A 23,723-nucleotide genomic window follows, 5' to 3' on the forward strand; every position below is an offset into this window, starting at 1 on the left:
CACTCCACACCGCCATGTTAAAATGTCAGCTTTTAATTTGGGGACTCAAACTACAAAATTTAACTATGTCTCCTCTTACCAAGATTCACAGTGAACATCTAGGAGTCAAGGTAGGCTTCATAACGCTAAACAGACCACAATTCTAATGACCACCTCAAATATAGCATTCTGCCCTAGCTTTGGTCTGCAATTACCCACTTCAGAGCCTTGGCGTAATGTCACAGTTGCAACTGATTGGTGTAACGTGCTTGTCAGTCACATAGAGAAGGTGGGGCCTCAAAGCCTGATCTAAACGAGACGCCGTGTCGTACGTCATCGCCAAGCGACTAAAGCTGGAAGGGAGGGAGCGGGGTTGTGAGCAATCGTTGGTGGTGGTGGTGGGGCGGCCTGAGAAGGCATCATGGCTGCTGCCACAGAGCTTAGTCGCCCGAACAGCGGTGACAGGAACCTGGAGCGAAGATGCAGCCCCAACCTCTCCCGAGAGGTGCTCTACGAAATCTTTCGCTCCCTACACACCCTGGTTGGACAGGTGAGAGGTGGCCTGAGGGACTGGGAATGTGGAAGCCATCCGGCCCATCCCTCCATTCTTTTCTTCCAGCAGGGGCCGGGGGCAGCTAGGCCTGCTGAGGTGTGGGATGCGGTCCCTGAAGCCGAGGTCGGGGAGGAGCGCGGGCCCAGCCGCCTCGCTCGGAGTGAGGAAGACGGCGGTACCGGTTGCGGAGTAGTTTACCTTGCAGCTGTCCTCCCCAAGAGTGGGTGAGGTTGGTCTAAGTGAAAACCCGGCTCCGAAAGAGGCAGGCTTGGAGAGAATGAATGTGGAAAAGCTTCACTGCAAGTTTAGGAGGCGCCTAGCGCTCAGGGTCCTTTTTCCTCCAACTTACTCTTTATGGGAATTGGTTGGTCAGTAGGCCTGAGATTTATAGAAAAGCGCGCGCTTATTAGCTTTTTCTTGGCCAGGGGGAAGGAGTAATTTGTTCTTATAAGTTGCTTGGTTTTGTTTATTTCTTTTTTCCGTTTATTTCTTTTTTCCTTCGGGCTGTTTTGGGCATCTATAACCCTTTCAAATGGGGAGGAAAGTAAAAGGAATTCGTTTAAAATACTTCTAGCATAAAGTTGGATGAGTTATCCATCGTTGATGCTGTTTGCGTTAGAACTGTCGTTATTTAACTATTAACTAGTTTAACTGGCTGATAAATCGCTTTTGCAGAAATGTCATAGTAAAATTGGTTTTGAATTTAGTGGGCTTCTTCGATCAAGTCACTGTTTCGTTTCATGGTGTAAAATTCAAAGCAAGTTTTAAATGAGAAACAATTTAAAAGTACGCTTGTTTACCTGCCTTTTAAAAGGAAATATTTTCTATCTTACATAGACCATTTTCTAGCCGTAAAAGTTCGTTTTGGGGCTGGTACTAGCGCATGTGGACATGGCAGGCATTTGTGTCAAAGATAATGGTAAATTCTTATGAAAATAGAACATTTGTCTGATTTGTGAAAATTATTTTTAAAGCCTTGAGTAGATGGAGAATCAGCTTTTTAAAAAGTTACTATTTTAAAAAATCGTAGTGTGTTGTGTCTTACAAAGAACATTACTGTAAGTTAAACGGTTTTATGTAATGACGCAGTTATTAATGGAGTCTACTTAAAGATATAACTTTTAAATTCAGTTGTTTGCCAAGTACTTACCGAAATCGTTTTTTAAAGGCTTGGGGTGTTTTGTTATATATTCCAGTCTTAAGACCCAAGACCTTTTAAATGGTTTAAAAGTTAGAGAACTTTTTATGGCGACGTTGGAACTTAAGTTTATTTATTTTCTAATGTCAAGATGAAAAAAGTTTATGCTCACCCATTAACAGAAGATGGAATATTTTTTTAAAATACTGAGCAATGATTTAAACGTTTCTTTTGAAACATTTTGCATACTGAATTTTTCAAACTCATTAGAAAATTTTAAACATTCAAGTACTCTACAAGTAAAGAAGCGATTACAATTTACTTGTGTCACCTGTCAAAAATGTTGACAGTAAATATTTGGTTACTTTACCATGACACAGTGAAGGGACCTCCTATACAGGTGTCAAAAATATGATTGTTTCATCAGTTAAATGCAAACTGTTTTCATAATACTCTATATTTTGAGAAGTATTAAGAGTGAAAGCCAGAGTTCCGCATTTACAAAATTGCCCCCAGAGAAATCAGTATTTTCTTTTGCAACCACTTTAAAAGATTTCTAGAGTGTATGTTGTAACATGCCTAACTTCATCCTGTGTCATCCCTAAGTATCATTGTATTATTAGATCTCAGTAGGAAACATAAAACAATGTTAACAAGAATTTTTTACTTAAGATCACAAAATTTACTAATTTTAGCCTTTTTGCTTGCCTCTGGATGGTCCATCTTACCAAGCTAAACACTTATTTATTTTTAGCTTGGATTTTTGTATTAATTTAGTAAAGTGTTTACTGAAAATATTTATTTAAATAGTCTATATTAATAGCAGACTAATAGAGATTTTCGATTGAATGGTTTACTCTTCCAAGTTCCGTAGGGCAAAATGCATAGCATTCATATTACTAATAATGAATTTGTTGAATGAATAGTTAGATGTATTAGCGTAGTTTTAAAATTAATTTGTGACATTATTTGGTTTTCTTAAAAGACCAGTTATTCTTAATTGCACTTGAAGCTTATGTAATTCTGCTGAATTGAAATGAGACTATGAACAAAACATTAAGACTTATTTTTCTATAAGTTATTTTCTGTAGAAAATGTGATACTTTGCTTTGGTTGAGGATTTGCCTGCTTTATCCCCAAGCTGTATTATTAAGTTTTCTATGATCAACTGTAGATCTCTTTGAAGACTATGAAAGTACAGTAATAGGTTACTTCCGTACATAATACAGGTTGTTGTCTAACACAATCTTTATAGGAATTAAAGTAATGTAAATTAGTTCATTCACTTTAACGTAAAATCTTAACATATTCTAATCTTTGCCAGTGCAGCCTACATGAAATTTCATATATCTTTACACTTGTCTAATATGGACTTCTAAATGCTTCTGTTCTCATCTTCAAAGGGAGTACATTTCTGTCACAAAGTATTCAATATATTATCTTTTTATTGGTAACCTTACATCTTTATGATCTTTGTACAGTGATTCATCTTTTTATTATAATTGTGACTCATAAAATCTGTATCTGAACTCATGTAGCACCTTTATTTTGTAGAAAAGATGACTCATTTTGAAAAAATTATGTTAACTTGATTCCACTATGAAGTGTATTCTTATACTATGCTATAAACACATGTCCCTAGAAAAGTTTGTGATGGTTCACTTTTACTTACTCAAAACACTGCAGATGGGCGCTCTCATTGTAAACTTTTCACTCATTTTGATGATAATCTTATATTCAGGTTCTTGGTAGTTTTCTGGGTATGATTTTATTCTATTAGATCACCAACTGATAGAAATTTCCATATAATGAGCACTCATATCTTAGCATTTAGCAAAAGGTCTGGACATTTCATCCGGTCTGGACATTTCATCCAGTCTGGCAACTTATTTCACTATGGTGGAGAAGTCTTTGTTTTTCAGCTTCAGACTTCCGTAGCTCAATAATAGTTTTTCATTTGAAATAAACATGTTGCCATTTATCCCTACACTTTATATGGATGAATAATCTTGACTTTTAAATTAGTTTAAAAATTGGTTAAAAGTTAAAAAACTAAAAATGTGATTTGGAGGACATCAGAATAATGATATATTTCTGATAAGTATTTGTGTACATACTTAAAGAGAAAATGCATGTTAAAACTTTCACAAAACAGTTGTACTTCCTCTGTTTAAGGCTCTGAGCTAGAAGTAGTAGGATTTTGAATAGGGCAGGCCTATATTGGACTCCATCCAAAGGTTTGTAGATATTGAAATATCAAAAGAGCCTTCATCTTTTCATCTTTCGTGAATGGTTTTTACCTCTAAAATGGTCCCATTACACAGATCAAGAATAGAATTTGAATGACATGTCATTTTGTTTTTGTTTTTTATGAAAATCTGTAGCTTTCTTGGCCTCTTAAAATGGTAACCGTGTAGAGCATTTCAGTGTATTATTAAAAACTTGATAACTTAGAGCAAAATAGACCCGTTACTCTAGAAATCTTATTTTTGTGACAATTCATACGTACAGCTTAATCGTGTAATTTTTGTGATGTTGCTGGTTTGCCCCTTTGAAGCTTAACCTCAGAGATGATGTGGTGAAAATTACAATCGATTGGAACAAGCTCCAGAGCCTCTCAGCATTCCAGCCTGCATTGCTCTTTAGTGCACTTGAACAACACATTTTATATTTACAGGTAAATTTCTTGCTAAAATGATAACCCAATATTGAAAATAGACATTAATTGTGGTTAAATTAGTTGGAGTGTTTGACAGTTCTAAACACTATATTAATAGTGTTGCTAACAAAAGGTTATTTACATCCAGATTTAATCTAAATCTGTTGATTTCAGTAGTGATCAGGACAGTTAAGGGAATATAGCCCAAAAGACCAATGTGGGTATGAGAGTGAATGAATGCAATTCTATTCAATTCTAGACCTGCACTGAAAATTCAATACAGTTCCATCTATGGTGGGTTATAATTAAGCAATAAGACACGGCAGGTGTGTGTCATGCTATGATAATGATTCCATGCCTTGGGTGAGTTTGGAGGCTCATGGAGTGCTTTCAGTGGTTCAAGAAGGGGCATTATCCCAGCATGACACATCCTGGAGTGTCTATTGCAATTAAACAGTTTCAGCATAGTTTTTAAAAAGAAAGTAATTTCTGTGACATTAATGTCTCATCTTTGTAAGTAGCCAGTCACTATTTTATCATTTCTTTTCCTTAACAGTTTGAAATAATTCATTCTTTATATTAGAAGTTAATATTGAATCTGTATTTATAATAGTGTTGTTATATTTTTAAATATTTCATGTTAATAACTGAACAGTATTATGACCTTGCTGGTTTCTAATTGAACATCTTTGCAATTATAATTGATGTAAGTTTGCAGTTTATCTCTAATCAAAGTGTAAAATGTGAAGTGTCAAAAAGACAAATGGAAGAACTGTTTGGACTGGTCAGTTTACTGTGATTAAGGTGTTATAAGGTTTCAAAAGAGTAGTATAGCAAACAATGGAAGCAAAATTGTGGGTATGAAAAAAATAATTGGAACGTTATCAGTGTTAGTGTGTTTTGACTAATGGAATAGGCATTAATTTTCAGCCCTCCATTCATTGACTTTGTGGGAAATTTTAACTGTTCCATGTTAAAAGTAATAGTTAACCCTGTTTTAAAGGGCAGAGCAGTGAGCTGTAGAACTCAAATTAGGCCTAATTGTGGGGAGCGGGGGAGAACAGTAAATGGGTAATATAGCTTATATTCTACAACAGGGGTTTTCCCCTGTAGTATAGTGATAGGCCTCTGCCTGTTTTCAGCTATAGATCTTTTTTTTTTTCTTGTTCATTTTCTTTTTTAAAATTTAATTTTATGACCCAAGAAGAGATCTTGCCATGTCAGGAAATAGGTCTGAGTGTTCACTCAACCTAACACCTATATATTTCATGTCTATCTTCCTCATTCACATTGGCCAACTGCAGTTTCAAGTGGAGAATCTCCAGTGATATAGTGATAATGCAGGGCTTTGCTGAGTGAGAGCACTGGCTCTCGTGTTAAGGAGGAAAAATACTAAGCCTTAGTGTTCTGAGGAGGCATTTGAATGACATGTTAATTAAGTGGCATTGGTGCCAGAGGCTGAAGGCTTTGATTTGGCACAAAATAAAAGATGAGTGACAGAATGATTCTCTCAAAGAAAATTTTAAATTTCCTTAGGTTTTCTTTTCTTTTTTCTTTTCTTTTTTCCTCTCTCCTTTTTTAAAACTAATTTATAGCAAATGATAATGGTTACAATAGCAGAGAATAGTAAATACTTATATGTGGTCAGATCTATGTGTCTTGGTATACCAACTCTTTATATTTATTAACTGATATTAAGTATTTCATTTACTTAGCAGAAATTTATGTAAATATATTAAATGTGTAATTAATTTTGGTCACTTTGAACCTCAGCAGATGGAATTGTGTTGTTCTCAGCCTTTTTTAGCAAAACTTCAGTCTCCAATTAAAGAGGAGAATACAACTGCTGTTGAAGAGATAGGAAAAACAGAAATGGGGAACAAAAATGAAGCAAATGACAAATTTTCCATTGGCGACCTACAAGAGGAAGAAAAACACAAAGAAAGTGATTTAGGAGATGTGAAAAAGACACAGATCCATTTTGATCCAGAAGTAGTTCAGATAAAGGCTGGAAAAGCAGAAGTAAGTTTTTTTGGCGGGGGTGAGAGGGTATTATTTTTAAAAATCTTATGTTTACACTGTTAAAACTTGTTGTTTGTAGATTGACAGACGAATATCTGCATTTATTGAAAGAAAGCAAGCTGAAATCAATGAAAACAACGTCAGGGAATTTTGCAATGTTATTGATTGTAATCAAGGTAACTACCTAGAAATTAATTTTCATAGGGTTTTAAGCACAATTTTTATAGTTGCTCTAATCTTTTATTTATTTTTTAAATGAATAGCTTTAAGAACACAATTCAAGTTATTTCACGGGTTTAGTTAGTAACTAAGACAGTAGAGTTTCCTTCTGCTTAATAATAGACTATATTGCAAACTGGTTTTCATTTTGGTTACACAAAGTAAATGCTAACATTAAAAGTGTTTATCACTGGCGAAGATTATTTTAAAGTTCCTTTAGGAAATGAATGTGAGGTATGAGTGACAAGGTTGATCAATCCCACTAGTAAAAGGAACTGAGCTCTATGAATTTCAAACCTATACATGTACTGTGAAATCATGATGTTAATACATAAGTGAACTTAGTAAAGTTAATATTCCTCCAGAGGGAGCAGTTTTCTCACTACTCCTGAGCTGTTTGAAATGTCCTATGTCACAATACAACCAATTTATCATGAAGACTATGGTGTCTTGATTTTTTTCCTTTCTGCTATAGTGCATACATTTGCCGTTTTTCATCAGATTCTCCTTTACCTCTCTACTTGATGCTATAGTACATTTACAAATCTGCGATTATGTTGCAGAATACAAAATATTGCAAAGCAGTGCCATAGATCATACTCAGGCACCATAGTAATAATCAGAACAACTAGTTCTTAGGCAAAATTATGGAGAAGAGTTCATAATTGGGATGAACATGTTTCTTGTTGCCTCTAATATATCATGACTAATTATTATGAACATAGAATTGTCAGATGAACCTAGAACTGACTCATATCACATTGGTACACTGATTCTCTTAATAATGAAATAATATAGGCTGGTATTGGGTTGTGAATTTAGCTGTGTGCTACTATTAACATTACACATGTGCATCTCTAAATTTGGTATATTTTCCTATTAGCTTTTCAGAACAGGTGCAACAATGGCAAAATCTCAGGTACTACAACCAGCTATAAGCGACTATGAGAAAGGGTTTGTTGAGAGAGCAAGCACATGTGTCACTAATGTTATTCCTCTGTTCTCCCTGCTAACTCTATTATTATAAACCACCAGGGGATAGAAATTGACAAGAATTGAAATGCTCAGCAGGATTCCTTGGCCCATTCAATTCCTTGCTGGCTCAAAACAGTGCTAGAAAGAATTGCTGTGGAGAGTGACTAGCACTCATATACTCACACCATGCTGAATTTCTCACTGATGGGTCAGTTAATCTATATGTTTGGAATATAGTTCTGGAATGGATGATAGCTTCTTTTTTTAACCCTTAGCCCCATGAAATGGTAGTACGAAGAGAATGGAGAAAGGATGGCCTTTTAAGCATATTTTGAGGTGCCTCCAAAAAAAAAAAAAAAAAGGAAAGATGACTGTTTAGTCTCTGGATATAAAAGCTAAGTGGATTTGGAATTTTATGCATACTATTTGATTTATCAACAGAACTACTAAGGAAAGTTCAACTGAAAAAAATATAAATGTATTTTAATATGTTAGTGTGTTCCTTTTAATAAGTACAAATCTAACTATAAGCAGTGGAATTTTTAAAAATCAAATTTCCATGGAGGGGGGAGGAATTTTTTTTTTTAAGAATCTCATTTACCAGCCATTTTTTACAAAATATTCAAGGGAATTTTACAGGAGATTTACTGCCAATGTGTGGCTTTTAAACATTATTTCAAACACAAGTATATATTATTACTATGTAGTATTATATGTTAATATATAACAATTATGTTAATATATTAGTTGTATTATATGTTAACATCTTTCCAGTTTTCCTCCTTTGTAATTTATGCATTGATGTCTAATTTGAAAGAAACTACTTTTCAGCTTGGAAAAAAAATAGGAACAAATTTTCACAACAGACCTTTCCTAAAATTAAACTTTTTTGAAAGTGGTAGGATGAGAAGAAGTAGATGACTTTGTGATGAGGGATTTCTAAAATGAGCACTGGAAATCTAGGTAGAGTGGAAATGTGTGTGTACTTGAGGTTTTGAGGTCATCTTTATGTGGAGTTCTGAAATAAAAATGTGTTAAATACATAATTCTTTTTGTTGGGTGTTCACTAATTTAGCATTAAAATAAAACATGTTGAATTAAAAGAATTCTAATAAAAATGATGAGTTCTAGTTCTACGATGAAGTAGAATTTAAATACTCTACAGTAGATTATTTTATCCAGAGGCCCGAATAGTGACATTGGTTTTCAAAATTGTATCAGTTTGTGCCACTTAATGTTGATGGCTTCTCTGTATATAAATCTGAATATTAGGTAAGAATATTAGATATTATGATAAATTTTGACAGGTAAAGGTCACTAAATTCTATCCTGTGTGTGATCGTAATTTATTGTTACTATTATTTATTAAAATTATTATGAGTAAAATGTTAATATGAATTATTGGAAGTTTATTAAAATCTCATACATTTGAAGGGAAGAATATATTTAAACTTATATTTATCTAAATTCTCCTTAGAAAATAGTTGTGCAAGAACTGATGCGATTTTTACCCCTTACCCCGGATTTAAAAGTCACGTAAAAGGTAAGTAACCACCACATGACATCTGAGTCACTGACAGAAGTCTAGATTATTAGCAAAATGGAATAGAAATAACTTTCCCATCTAAATTTTATTTTAAAACAAAAACATCTTGCCGTCCTTCATACTTGTGGTTAGATGGTCTTTATGAAAAAAATACAAAGTGCTGTTAGGGAATAAGAATTTCTGATTTTTTAAATATAAATGTATATAGGCTCAAAAGTTTGTTAATTTAGTTTCTAGAGTTGTGAATACATACGGACCACAGACTAGACCTGAAGGAATTCCAGGGTCAGGTCATAAACCTAACAGCATGCTTCGAGATTGTGGTAATCAGGCTGTAGAAGAACGACTACAAAATATTGAGGCCCACTTGCGGTTACAGACAGGTAAGCAGAGTGCTAAGTGGACCTCATAATGAACCTTTGCAAATGGTTAAAAAATTGCAGTTCATTTAGTCACCAAATTTTCCTTTAGCTCTTAACATTTCTTGAAAAATAAGTGCCAGTCATTCAGAAAGTGTTATGTATATGTCAGTTCACTTAAAAGGTCATAGTACCCTTTTGAGGTGTTGGTGCTGTTATCATTGTACAGATAAATAAATTGAAGTTTAAAGAGGCCAAGCAACACACCTTAGATAGTAAGTGACAACTCTTTAAAAAAAAAAAAAAAAAAAAAAAAAAACAGAAGAAAAGAAAAGAGATAGTCCAGTCTTGCCTAGGCTGGACTTGAACTCCTAGGCTCAAGTGATGCTCCTGCCTCAGCGTCCTGTGTCAGTGGGACTACAATCATGTGCCACTGCACCCTGCTCAAACCCAAATCTTCACTGGGTGCAGAGCCTGAGTTGCCCTCTCCATTTAGTCACCATGTCTGTTGATTCTTTTTTCTGAATAAATATCTCTCAAATCTGCCCACTTCTGTCTTATCTCTACTGCTGCTACTAGAGTTGAAGCCACTGTGATCTCTGGCTTGGACTGTTGGAAGGATATTTACTGGATTCTTTGCCACTAGACTTCCTCTAGATCATTCTCTATGCTGTGGCCAGATTGCTTTTTCTAAAACTCAAATTTGATCTTGTTTCTTCCCAGCTAAAAATCTGGAGATTGGGATTGTGGGGTGGGGGGCTTGTAATTTTAAATAGTATTGTCCACATCTGTAGTTCCAGCTACACCTCTGGGCTTCCCATCTCCCACTCGTTTTGCTGCTTTAGGATCTTTATACTCATGCCCTTCTGTCCATGCTTTTTCTTCCTAATCCTAGACCAGTGCAGATTCACCTTTTGTATAATCTTATATAGCACTTGATATTCCCTGCTCCCCTTTAAAGCAGTTATCATGGTTCTGTTTAATGTCTGTCTCCTGCTAGATAGTCCGTGAGAGTGCAACTATGCCTGTCATATTCATTACTTTGTACCTGTTACACTGCCTGGCACAAAGCAAGTGTTCAAATGTTTATTGAATGAACAGTTGCTTATTTTACCTTTGCAAATATATGTAGGAGGGACAGAAAGTTAGTGTTTGACTCTCTCAGGGTAGGTCAAGGGATGATGGCATCCTTGTGAAGTGACACTTGAGGCCTTGAAGGATTACTAGGAATTTTCCCAGAGCAAAGCATTCCCAAAAGAGGGAACAGCAGAAGCAAAGCATTCCACAAAGAGGAAACAGCATTTTTAAAATGGACAAAAACACAAAATATGGTTCAGGAGATATCTGAATCCAGTATAGCTGGAGAATGCTAACTATCTGAAGCTATGCTAACCAGATGAAGGTAGAAGAAGAAAACAGAATGAGTAAATCTTTGAGAGTAATAAGACATTGGCATTAAGAATTAATCTCCTCCCTCAGAAGTGGATGGGTTTAAAATACCACTGTATAAAAGGATTGACTGGTTAAGTCTCAATAATATGAAATAGTTAATTTTTTGGAAAAACATCTGTTGAATGCTTACTATGCTCCAAGCACTATTTTAGGCACAAGGGATACTGAGATGACATAATCATAGTCCCCAGCTTCAAGGACTTTATAATCTGATGAGAGAAAGATTAATAGTGAAGTAGAGTTTTAAAGGAGTAATGAAAGGCTGGGTGTAGTGGTGTGTGCCTATAATCCCAGCTCCTTGGGAGGCTGAGGTGGGAACAGAGCTTGAGTCCAGGAGTTTGAGACCAGCCTGGACAATATAGTGAGAATCCGTCCCAAAAAACTCAGGAGCACTGAAGAATGCGGGGAGGCACAAGGAGCCTTTATGCGAATGAAAAGGTTTAGGCAGTGCCTGCGTCACCCAGTGAAGCTTGAACTGGCTCTTGAAAGATACAGAAGTAAGGCAGAGGACATTGTAGGTAAAGGGAGCAGCAAGAGCAAAGTCAAATGAACAAGTTACTTTATTCAAGAACAAGAACAACCAGGGTCCTAAGATTTTTTTAAATCCTCAAAAAAATTTCTAGAATTTTTATACATGACAATTTTGATATAAAAATGTACCTGTATTCTTTAATTGCATAATGATTGGCTAATCATGTATTCATTCAGTCAGTAAATATTAAGTACCAGCTCTTCGCCAGGCACTGTAGTCTTACAAACTAATGCTTCCTCGGTTTGTGCAGTGCACAAGCTGCACAGCCCTACCTAATGAACAAAACAGATAAAATTCTGTCCTCTTGGAGCTTACATTAGAATGGGGAAACAAACAATACAGAAAGAAAATATACTGAATGTTGGGTGCTAGTAATGGAATGGAGAAAATTAAAGTAAGGAGGATAAGGGAGTGCTGGGTAGGGGAGTCGTAGTACTGGTGTTTTTAACAGGATAGTGAGAGCAGGCATTACTGGTAAGGTACCTTTTGAGCCAAGACTTGAAATTGACTTGGGATTATGGAGGTGGAGGGAACTAGCTAAAGCTTACAGGGTGCTTGGCCTCGCTGAATAACAGAAAAAAGTAATCAAGTGGCTGGAACCATGTGGGCATAGGGAGAATGTCCAAATTGTGTATGGCCTTGTAGGCCATTGTGAGGGCTTTGGTATTTAATCTGAGTGAAATGATCAGGTATTGGAAGGTATTTAATCTGAGTGAAATGATCAGGTATTGGAAGCAGAGAAATGACGTGATCTAACTTACATTTTTAGAGGATCACTGGCTCCTGTGTTGAGAATACACTCTATGGAAGCATGGCAGAAACAGGGAGACCAGTTTGGGGGTTGTGATAATCCAGGGAGAGGTGGAAGTGGTCTGGACCAGAAAGGCCACAGTGTGGAGGGGGTGAGAAGTAGAAGGATTCTTGATATAATCATAAATTTAAAATTTGAGTGGCCATAATTTACTGTCCCCCTCCTCAGAAAGTTTGTTAGTTTAAAATTATAGTAAAGCCCCTTTTTTACATTCTTTTAGGTCAAAGGAAAAAATATGGCATGTAGGAAGAAATATTAATTGAAGAAACTAATATGACATATTGCAACCACTGCATTGAATTATCATCATTTGTCACTATGCATTTTTGTCCTCCCATGTAACTATCAAAGCATATCAGAAATATAAATTGTTCTATATAGAAGCTATTCAATATCTTGTAAAATGAATTTAACGTGAAACTCCTAGAATATAGGAAGCATAAATGGGGTTTGGAGAGAGGAAGTGTAGTACAATATGTCCAATAGTGTATAATATGAAAATATGACCTAAAGACTTCATTCTGTTTTACTTTTGCTTTTTATTTTCTTAAGTATTTTCCATTCCTTTGCACAATTGTCTTTGCATGGTATTTTAAGAATAAAAATTGTAAGAAGAAAGAATTATTCAACAGTATCTCAGAATCTTTTTTAATGTATTTAGGTGGTCCAGTGCCAAGAGACATTTATCAGAGAATTAAAAAGCTTGAGGATAAAATCCTTGAATTGGAAGGCATCTCTCCTGAATATTTTCAGTCTGTAGTGAGTATAAGTGTCTTTTAAAAATAAATTAAAATGTTATTCTGGATTCTTTGTGGTTTTACAGTCACTCATTGATCTATAAGCAAAACTATTTTAATAATTCAAAGATGAATGAACACAGTCTTGTGTAGGGGATATATTTAGTTCCTTAAAAACTCTGGTTCTGAATATTTTTAAAATTTAGAATTTTTAAAAATGGATACTTCTATTATATGTTACCCACATTCTCAAACTTAGGCCATTTTCATGGCATAGTAAGTCAGACTGGGTGGTGGTTGGGCCTGTTACTCTGAACTTGCTACCTTGTAAAACAGAGGCTTCCTCTGGAACCTTGCTCTGTCAGTGATCCCTCTGCCTCTTTAATCTCTCTTCCCCAACAGGCTCCTTCCCTCAGCTCACATGCAGTTAATACTAAACAAACGCACACCTCAAGCTGCCATTCTTACTCTTTACCTTAACCACCAGACTTTCTATGTTTTTGTAATTCCTTAACTCTAGCATTCATTCATTCTTACCCCTTTTTCCAAGAACATTAAGAAACAGTGTTGTGCTAGTAAGTTAGTATCTTTGGCACATCAGCATTTTTCAGAAAAATGATCCTGAGCTCATTGTGTTTTCCTCAGTCTTCTGAGGTGATTATATATAATACCTGCCTTCTCTTAAGTTTTTTTTTAAAGCAGTGCCATATTGGGACTAAAATAATATCAAAGTGAGATTATACCAAAACTCCTATTTCTGAAAAATTATGTGAGATAGCCCATTTTAGCATGGATCATACAAGTTAGTGGTGAAAGTATATTTAAAATTTATTTTAGGTATGACAGCAATCTTCCAAAGTTATAGATGGAGTATTAGATGAGTTACAGAAAAGAAGTATGTCCAGAGGAAGAAGGCAGGTCACGTAACAAAAGGGAGTAGCAAGTCTTAAATGACAAAATTTCAGAGAAGAGTTTTAGTGATTTATTGCTCTCAAATGTAAAATGAGGTTTATAAAAATACTAAGGGCTGAAGCAAAGATCAAATGAGATAATGCCGATCAAACACTTAGCATACTGCTTACCACATGGTAAAAACCTCATTGGCATTTATTTAGTTTCAGAACTATGAAGTAGCTGTATAAACCTGGAAAAGTCACTCGATTCCTCTGGCCTTCAAGATGTCTAATTTTAGGAAATGTGTTGGTTGTACTACATAATTACAAAGGTCTTTTCACTTTTAGGATTATTCTTTGAATGTCTTCCTAGGAAACTTCATAAAGATTTTTAATGATTTTTCCTACAGTAGTCTACCATAAGTTTTTCCCATTCTAGTAACCTAGGAAAGTTATTTTTCTAGTTCAATTTCATACCTTGTTAATATAATTCTTACTAACAATAGAACTGATCTTTCAATAGAGTATGGTAGTATCAGATGCCTCCAATGAGAACTTGCTGCAGTATCATTCATCTCTTTTCTCTGATTCTGATTTATAAAAATTTAACATAGGCCAGGCACAGTGGCTAATGCCTGTAATCCCAGCACTTTGGGAAGCCAAGGTGGGCGGATCACCAGAGGTCGGGAGTTCAAGACCAGCCAGACCAACATGGAGAAACCCCATCTCTACTGAAAATACAAAAAATAAAAATAAAAATAAGCCAGGCGTGGTAGCACATGGCTGTAATCCCAGCTACTCAGGAGGCTGAGGCAGGAGGATCACTTGAACCCGGGAGGCTGAGGTTGCGGTGAGCCAAGATTGCACTATTGCACTCCAGCCTGGGCAACAAAAGCAAAACTCTGTCTCAAAAAAAGAAAAAAAAAATTAATAGATTTGTTTAACAAAAGAACAAGCCTTCCACATCATAATCTTTTTGTTTTGTTTTGATCTGTTACGCATAGGATAGAGTGGGTAAAGAGGTAAAGTAGCCAGATTGTTTAGGACCTTAAGTGCTGTGCTCAGAAGTTTAAAATCTGTTTTCTAGGCAGGGAGCAGGGGGAATCTACTGAAAGCATTTGAGCAGAGAAGTGATTTGTGAACATGATATTTAGAAAGATTTATCTAATACAGTTGTGGGAGACAGAGAGAAACTAAGGACAAGGAGATAGTGTTATGCTAGCCTAGATGTGAAGTTAGATCCTAAAATAGGGACATGAGTGAGAACGGAAAAGATTAATGCAGGTTGGAAAAAAAAAGGACAAACATTGATGATTGGATGTGGAAATAGAGAACAAGGATAGAGTCCAGTTTCTGGTTGGAAAAATGATACCATTGATAGAAATAAGAATAGAGAGAGAGATACTTTTGTGGGAAATGTGAATTTGAAGGCAGAGGAGGTTATGAAGGTAAAAATGTCAGGTAAGCTTTTTGAGATACAGCACTTACACTTGGGACAATTGGGAGAGTCTGTGTAGTAGTGAGAGTCCATCGATGGATAGGAACACTGAGATTGTCTGAGGCCTGAAGTCTGAATCTTGGTGACTGCCTAATTTCAGGGGCAGGAAGCATTTGTAAATGTAAACAGAGGATTGGCATATATGTATTAAGCATTCAGAAAAGGATGGATGGTGGCAACCTGTGATAAAACCGGTGCTTTTTAAAAGTATTTCCAAATATGTTAAAAAAAATCTATATATCTTTTAGAAGAACTACTTCCGGATTAGTGTTGGAAGTGACATATCAAATTAGTAGTGAGCTACAAGGAAGAACAAAACACTGGAAAGGTTTAAATATTCAGACTTATTCTGTCCTTTAGGCCTGTGAACATACATGACACAAGCCCTGTGGGAAAGAAGATTTCGTACTCACCCTTCTATAATAGGATGAATGAGCCATCTTTAGGAACCTCACTTGGAATACAGCTAGCTGTAAGAGTGTCCTTGCAAACAGGAGGAGTTGAGCACATACCTTACAGAGGACATAGTACATTATTCATCACTCTCACCATCATGCTGGGAGTACATGTATGGTAATTGCATAATTTTACATATTTATCCCTCAAAAGTATACAGAAGAAACTACATATGTAGCACAGTCCTATAGCTTCTAAAGATAGAAAAGTTGAGCCCATTAAATTTATTAAGGATTGAACTTTTCTTGGAACTCCTGAAATCTGAAAAGATTTTCATTGAAATGTATTTATTCAGATTCACATGTAGATGAATTCTAAACATGGGGGAGCTTCTTACAGTTGGATAGAGATTGATTATCATGGGTAACATTGAAGGGTAGCATAGAAAAACAAATATTTATCGGGAAAAAATATGTCATTTATATTTGTTTTATAAAACGTAATCAGATTATATAAAGTTCTCATTTTATGAGCCAGACATAAAACTCCAAAATATGTTATAATGTGTATAGAACAGGATTTATGGCAAAAGTTAATAATACTTGTTGGACATTTTGATGTAAGAGTTCTAAAGGTCTTTATTCTTCGCATTAGCCATGCAAAGCTTTAAATGTAATGTTTTCAAAAGTTTAAGGGCATGGCCTTAACAGTTCATTTAAAATATATGATCTTTGAGTATTTCCAAAGACTTACTGATTTTAAATTATGATACTTGAAAACAGTAAGCACCAACGTGCTTTTACAAGTATTTTCTTCATTTTATAGCATTTATCACTTACATGTTTATACATGTTTTTCACTTTATATTTTGAAACTCTCAAGGGCAGGAACTGTGTCTTGTTCATCTTTGAGACACAGAATGTAGTAGATATCAAGTAGATGTGCAAATGAATGGATAGGACTTGACTGATAGCTCATTACTGGACTTTGAAGGTGTGTTAACTTTGTTCAAAACACTGACTGGGTGTAATTCTTAGTCCGTAACAGTAACTCCTGGTTCTTTTTTTTTTTTTTTTTTTTTTTTTAATTATACTTTAAGTTCGAGGGTACATGTGCATAATGTGCAGGTTTGTTACATATGTATACTTATGCCATGTTGGTGTGCTGCACCCATCAACTCGTCAGCACCCATCAATTCATCATTTATATCATGTATAACTCCCCAGTGCAATCCCTCCCTCCTCCCCCCTCCCCATGATAGGCCCCAGTGTGTGATGTTCCCCTTCCCGAGTCCAAGTGATCTCATTGTTCAGTTCCCACCTATGAGTGAGAACATGCGGTGTTTGGTTTTCTCTTCTTGTGATAGTTTGCTAAGAATGATGGTTTCCAGCTGCATCCATGTCCCTACAAAGGACGCAAACTCATCCTTTTTTATGGCTGCATAGTATTCCATGGTGTATATGTGCCACATTTTCTTAATCCAGTCTGTCACAGATGGACATTTGGGTTGATTCCAAGTCTTTGCTATTGTGAATAGTGCCGCAATAAACATACGTGTGCATGTGTCTTTGTAGTAGAATAATTTATGAACAGACATTTCTCAAAAGAAGACATTCATACAGCCAACAGACACATGAAAAAATGCTCATCATCACTCGCCATCAGAGAAATGCAAATCAAAACCACAATGAGATACCATCTCACACCAGTTAGAATAACTCCTGGTTCTTAAGGAAGCATTGGGGGAGGGGAATGCTGAAAACCAGGTCAACATCATGTACACAGGCCATGTGCGTGTGAACATGTGCTGGATCTGAAGCATGAGTGAACAACTGGATTCAGCTAGAAAATTAGATTGTAAACATATTTCAGGGAGCCTTGAAGGTCACACTAACCAGTTTGCACTTCTAGTATCATTGGAGCACAATTAAGTTTCAGAGAAAGAGAGAAACCTGTAATTTAGGTCCCTGTCTGGTGGCATTATAAAGTCTGAGTTGGAGAGAAATTGGAGTCAAGGAAACTAGTTTAGGAAACATGTCATTATCCAAGCCAGAGAGAAATGAAGGTCTGAATCAGGGCTCTGGGACTAGAAGGGAAGAAAAACATTTTAGATACTGCACGTGTAGAATCAGTTGCCTTTTACAACTGAAAGAAAGAAAGCAGCCAGTCATGGAAGAGGCCTCCTTACCCTTGAGGTTCCTTAGAGCACTGGTTCCCTGGATTTGCGTGTGTGTGTGTATGTCTTTGAATGTGTATATGTCAGTCATGCTCTGCATAAGGATGTTTCAGTCAGTAGTCAACTGCATATGTTACAGTGGTCTCATAAAATTATAGTGTGGTATTTTTACTGTATCTTTTCTATGTTGAGATGTGTTTAGATACACAAATACCGTTGTGTTATAGTTGCCTACAGTATTCAGTACAGAAACATGCTGTACAGGTTTGTATGCTAGGAGCAATAGATTATACCATATAGCCTAGGTGTGTACCATCTAGGTTTCTATAAGTATACTCTATGATGTTCACACAATGACAAAATTAACACATTTCTCAATATATCCCCATCATTAAGCGATGCATGACTCGGAACCTACTAAGGTAAAATAATGGGTGAGGAGAGAGAATTTTGCATTACCTTTCTCTAGCTCTTTCTTTAGTGTGCTGTGCTCTCAAGTATTTTCTCTCAGGTACCAACACCTGTTAAAATGTCCACCTTTTATTTATACTTCTATACAGATGGGGTTATGTCCCAATAAACTCATCAAGAACTGAAAATATTATCAAGTCTAAAATGCATTCAATACCTCTAACCCACCAAACATCATAGCCTAGCATAGCCTACATTAAACATGTTCAGAATGTGTACCCTGACCTACAGTTGAGGAAAGTCACTTGGCAGCACAGTACACTGTAGAGTATCGGGTGTTTACCCTCATAACCACATGGCTGACTGGGAGCTTCGCTCACTGCCACTGCCTGACATCACAAGAGAGCATCATATCACACGTCACTAGCCCAGAAAAAGATCAAAATTCAGCATCTGAAGTACAGTTTCTACTGAATGTGTGTCACTTTCACAGCATTGTAAATTTGAAAAGCCTTATCTAGCCATCATAACTCAGGAAATGTACTGAGATTTCCTTACACCTAAAACAAATAGTAAAGTTAATCTAGTGTATCCATAGTACATATGGTATTTCTGAGTGTTCGTCTTATCAAAATATTCTGCTCAGACGTAAAACAAGCCCAAATGGCCACATTTTACTGTTTTTAAGTCACTGAACCACTGATGACCTTACTTTCCTCATTCTGGTATTTCTTGCTTTGGTTCTATGATACAGTAGTAATCCGACTGTTTAATAGCATGTCAACTATCAATATATTACAGGTTAAACGACTAGGAGAACAAGGGGAATTTGTTTTGTTTTGTTTTGTTTTAGACGGAGTTTCACTCTGTCACCCAGGCTGGAGTATAGTGGTGCGATCTCGGCTCACTGCAACCTCCGCCTCCCGGGTTCACACCATTCTCCTGCCTCAGCCTCCCAGGTAGCTGGGACTACAGGCATCTGCCACCATGCCTGGCTAATTTTTTGTGTTTTTAGTAGAGATGGGGTTTCACCATGTTAGCCAGGATGGCCTTGATCTCCTGACCGTGTGATCCACCCGCCTTGGCCTCCCAAAGTGCTGGGATTACAGGCGTGAGCCACCATGCCTGGCCAAGGGGAATTATATTTGCATCAAGTGTATAAAAAGCCACCTCTTAGGAAGTCAGGAGACTGATCAATTGCCAAATTAAACATTGATTCCTTATTTGCCCATAGGCCCTACCACAGGTATGCAGCTTGGTTTGGCAAAGGAAGAAGCATAATTATCTGAACTCTATTATTTTGTAATTACTAATTCTAATACTTAATGATTTCCAACTTATTGTAACTTGATAAGAAGCATACCTAGATGTTCTTTGAATCAACTTTTGACACAAAGGAAAATGTGAGTTTTAATGCTGTCTTCAAAATCTCAATAGTCAGAAATGCTCATGAGAACATTTTGTCTCTGAGATTCAGTTTGTCAAATATACTAATTTACTAATTTGCCATTCAAAAGCTAGTGCTTGTGTGAAACTAAGAAAAAGTCTAGAAAGAATTTCATTAGACCAAGGTTTAAAAGGCTCATTAGTGATCAATGAGAATGTTGTCAGCTTCAACTGTAAGAAATTTGAACTCAAAACTGGCTTAAACATTATGTAAACTATAAAATAGGAAGCCCATGGTAGCACAAGCTTCAGATTTAATTGATTCAGTGACTAAATCATAATTGTAAGAAAATAGGTTTCTTTCCCCTTTTAACTCTGCTTGGTGTTACCTTCTTTCCCAGGCAGATGGCAAGATGGCTACAGCACTTTCAGGTGTCTTACCCAGATACGGCAGTATCCTGAGGAACTGCCTTCTTTGAGGGCTTTCTCTCAAAAGACGTGAGGAAGCTTTTTCCAGAAGTTCTGTTCTTAATCTCCAGCAGTCTTCTCCTTTACTCATTGGCCAGAACTGGACCCATGCCCATTTCAGTCACTGACAAGACGGGGAACCCATTGGCTTGGGCCACAAAGAGAAGCAGTGGATAGGTAGCTCCTTGCATAAACAACCACAGTATCCATTATAGTCAGTCCAGGGTGTGTGTGTGTGTGTTTTCACCTCTTGGCCTCATATACCAGATTCCATTTTTCCTTTGTCAATTGTCACTTCGCTTGTTCAATACCCTGGGATGGAAAGGTTATGAAAAAAACTAAGCAGAAAATCCCCAGAGCACCTCTTTCCACAATCACCCAGGCTCATTAGAAGCCGTTAATTGATGGGAAAATATATATTGCCAAGGATAAGCATGTTGCTGCAGTATTACTATTATATATTGTTAATGTCATCCTCTTTAGAGGGTAACTTGCAGAATATAAGGTAGATGTTGGTAACAGACAATAATTGGTATTAGTAAATTGGTTGGCTTTTTTTCTCTCAGAGTTCCCAAGGCTGTACATAATTTGTACAGTATTTTATAAAGAAAAAGATGATGCTTAGATTTTTTTAAACATTGGTTACTTTTTTTTTAAATCTAGAGCTTTTCTGGAAAAAGAAGAAAAGTTCAACCACCTCAAGTAAGTTACTGCATTTTCATTTTGGTTTCTGAAATAGTTGGATTAGTTTTATACCTTTCTTATTAATAAAAGTTTCTACTATGGTTGCTTTTAGGTCATACCCTGATACAATTTATGACTGAAGAAAAGGGCAGTATAAACTAATATACTTGAATAGAAAAATTCTTTTAAGGGCATGGAATGACTCAGGTTAAATAAATAAAACCTTTGTCCTGCTTTTAGTAGTACAAGGATGTGTCATTCATAAAGTGCTTAAAAATAGTAAGTGCTCAAGTAATTTCAGTCTCCCCCCACCCCTTCCTTTTGTGAACACTTCTGATTAGCAGCACCTACATCAAAAAGGGTGTTTGGCAGAGTTTGACTTCAGCCGGCCCTGTCTAAAGTGCTACTTTACTAATTAGTTGAACCTTAAATAGTAAGGCTTTGCTAGACTTTAATAGTGGTAATGTGAATTTAAAGTTGGAGAAGACTTTCTAATTTTTAAGAGTAGCATTTTTTTTCTTACAAAATTCCGAGTAAATTTTTTGATAGCAATTATTTTTTCCAGAAGTAAATTATTGTAGTTGATCCCTCAAGAGAGAATTTCTAGGTATTTTAAGCAGTTATTTTTAAAGTTAACTTTTTTACTATTGATTATGAGAATAATCAGGTTTTTAAAAGTTACTCTCTTATATAGTAAACTGTAACACTTTTTGTTACAGTTATTGTTGCTGCTTTAAAAATACAATTCACATAACATAAAATTCATAATTTTAAAGTGGCTATTAGTATGTTCACTATGTTATGCAACCATCACCACTAAGTCTAGAACATTTCCATCACCGCCCCAACCCTGTACCTATTAGCACTTAGTCCCAATTTCCCTTTCTCTTTACACCCCCTAATAGTCACCACATAATACTTGTGTCTAAATTAGAAATATTAATGTAAGTGAGGGTGTTCACATAGATAGACTTGAACAAATCCAATTTTTATTGAAAAGCAAAAGGAGTGTTTTCTTCACTGTTTTCCACTTCAGGTTAACTTTAGTAATCAACATAGAAAGTTTTCTATTAAAAGGGATAGCTGATAACTCAAATGATTTTTTTCTCCTGGTAGTAATATAATTAGTATTTTTCTTCTTCTTTCCAACTTTTATTTAAGCTCAAGGGATTTTCAGGTTTGTTACATGGGTAAATTGCACGGAGGTTTGGTGTACAGATAATTTTGTTACCCAGGTAATCAGCATAATACCCGATAGGCAATATTTCAGTCCTCTCCCTCCTCCCATCTTCAAATAGGCTCCAGTGTCTAATAATCAGGCTTTTTTTTTTTTTTTTTTTTTTTTTTTTTTTTTTTTTGGTAAACTTATTCTTTCAAAGTATAAAAGGTTCAGGAGAGTTTAATCATTAGAAAAGAGAAAAAGAAATATTTAAGCCTTATTATTTTATGCCTTTAAATTTATGATCTAGTCAACATATAGTTGCGCAGTTTTAAGATTATTATCATGAGGGAAAAAAACCATTTGATCATGCTTTTGAATATTTTAAATATTTATAGTTCATTTGGCACTTTATCTGCATTAAGATACTTCAGAATCTTATTCAGCAATTTGTGTCGTTATTGTTTACAGCAGAACTATTCACTGGCTGAACTTGATGAGAAAATTAGTGCCCTCAAACAAGCCCTCCTCAGAAAATCAAGAGAAGCAGAATCCATGGCAACCCACCACCTTCCATGAAAAACTCCTCTCCATCCTTGTCATTTTACTTTTTTGTATACATATGTGTAACTTACACTGTTATTAATTCAATGGATATATATTTATCAATGTAGACTTCTCTGTGAAGTCAAGGTTTATTTTCACGAGTCCAGCTTGCAGCAAGTAATCTTCAGATATTCCAGTAAGTTTTGAAATAATGAATGTGTTGAAAATAGCATTGTTGGAATTTATTCCCTTCTGTTTTAAAGGAGGTATTTTGGAAATTGAAAAACTTAATTTAAAAGTGCTGGTACATCTTTTTTCTTTTGTGGACCACAGAAAGGAAAATTTATTTTGATATTGATACTTTAAAAGGACTTTATATTTGTAACATTGGTGTTAACCAGTTTATTAGTTTAAATTAGTACTTTGCATATAATAGGCATTCAACAAAAATTTATTGACTGAAATGAATTTTAAATGGATGTATGAACTTGTTTTTCTTAATTTCTAAGATGTCAGTATTCATGTAAATAAACAGTAGATCCAGCTTTATCCCTTTATTGACTGTGTGACTTTGAACAACTTACTTAATCTTTGTCCTCATTTCCCAGTCTGTGAAATGGGAATGACAGTAATAGAAACGACCTTATTGTTTTGAAGAAGAGATGAGATCATGCATGTTTGAAACTGTCTGTCCCAAGGGAATTGCTCAGTAAATGTTAGCTAATATTATAAAACCAGGTCTGGTTTTGGACAGCAATTAGGATGTTACAAAGAAATTACAGTACCTCTCTTTTGAGACCCTCACCTTTACAATACCCCAGTTATTAGGCAGTACATACATTATTGTGTCCAGAATTGGTGGGTTCTTGGTCTCAGTGACTTCAAGAATGAAGCAGCAGACCCTCGCAGTTAGTGTTGCAGTTCTTAAAGATGGTGTGTCCGGAGTTTGTTCCTTCAGACGTTCAGCTGTATCTGGAGCTTCTTCTGGTGGGTTCGTGGTCTCGCTGTCAGGAGTGAAGCTGCAGACCTTCGTGGTGAGTGTTACAGCTCTTAAAGGCAGCGCGTCTGGAGTTGTTCATTCTTCCCAGTGGGTTCGTGGTCTCAGCTTCAGGAGTGAAGCTGCA

General features: G+C 35.9%; 1 protein-coding gene across 8 annotated transcripts; it reads left to right on the forward strand.

Annotated features, from left to right (window-relative positions):
* The first annotated feature begins 315 nt into the window (after positions 1-315).
* MBIP (MAP3K12 binding inhibitory protein 1) lies at positions 316-23,154 on the forward strand. Of its 8 annotated transcripts, none has more exons than XM_010365328.1 (9): positions 316-529; positions 4,228-4,347; positions 6,127-6,351; positions 6,431-6,527; positions 9,023-9,088; positions 9,322-9,474; positions 12,907-13,004; positions 20,874-20,912; positions 22,525-23,154. In XM_010365328.1, exons 1-9 carry the CDS (start codon positions 401-403, stop codon positions 22,630-22,632), a joined length of 1,035 nt encoding a protein of 344 aa, XP_010363630.1. In that variant the 5' UTR covers positions 316-400; the 3' UTR covers positions 22,633-23,154. The 8 variants fall into 8 exon arrangements, with proteins under 8 accessions (XP_010363630.1, XP_010363631.1, XP_030787026.1 ...); XM_010365329.1 differs by having other exon boundaries at positions 22,528-23,154; XM_010365326.2 differs by having other exon boundaries at positions 343-529; positions 6,103-6,351.
* Positions 23,155-23,723: the final 569 nt, after the last annotated feature.

The sequence above is a fragment of the Rhinopithecus roxellana genome, chromosome 5 (assembly GCF_007565055.1).
Source record: "Rhinopithecus roxellana isolate Shanxi Qingling chromosome 5, ASM756505v1, whole genome shotgun sequence".
NCBI classification, from domain to species: Eukaryota; Metazoa; Chordata; class Mammalia; order Primates; family Cercopithecidae; genus Rhinopithecus; species Rhinopithecus roxellana.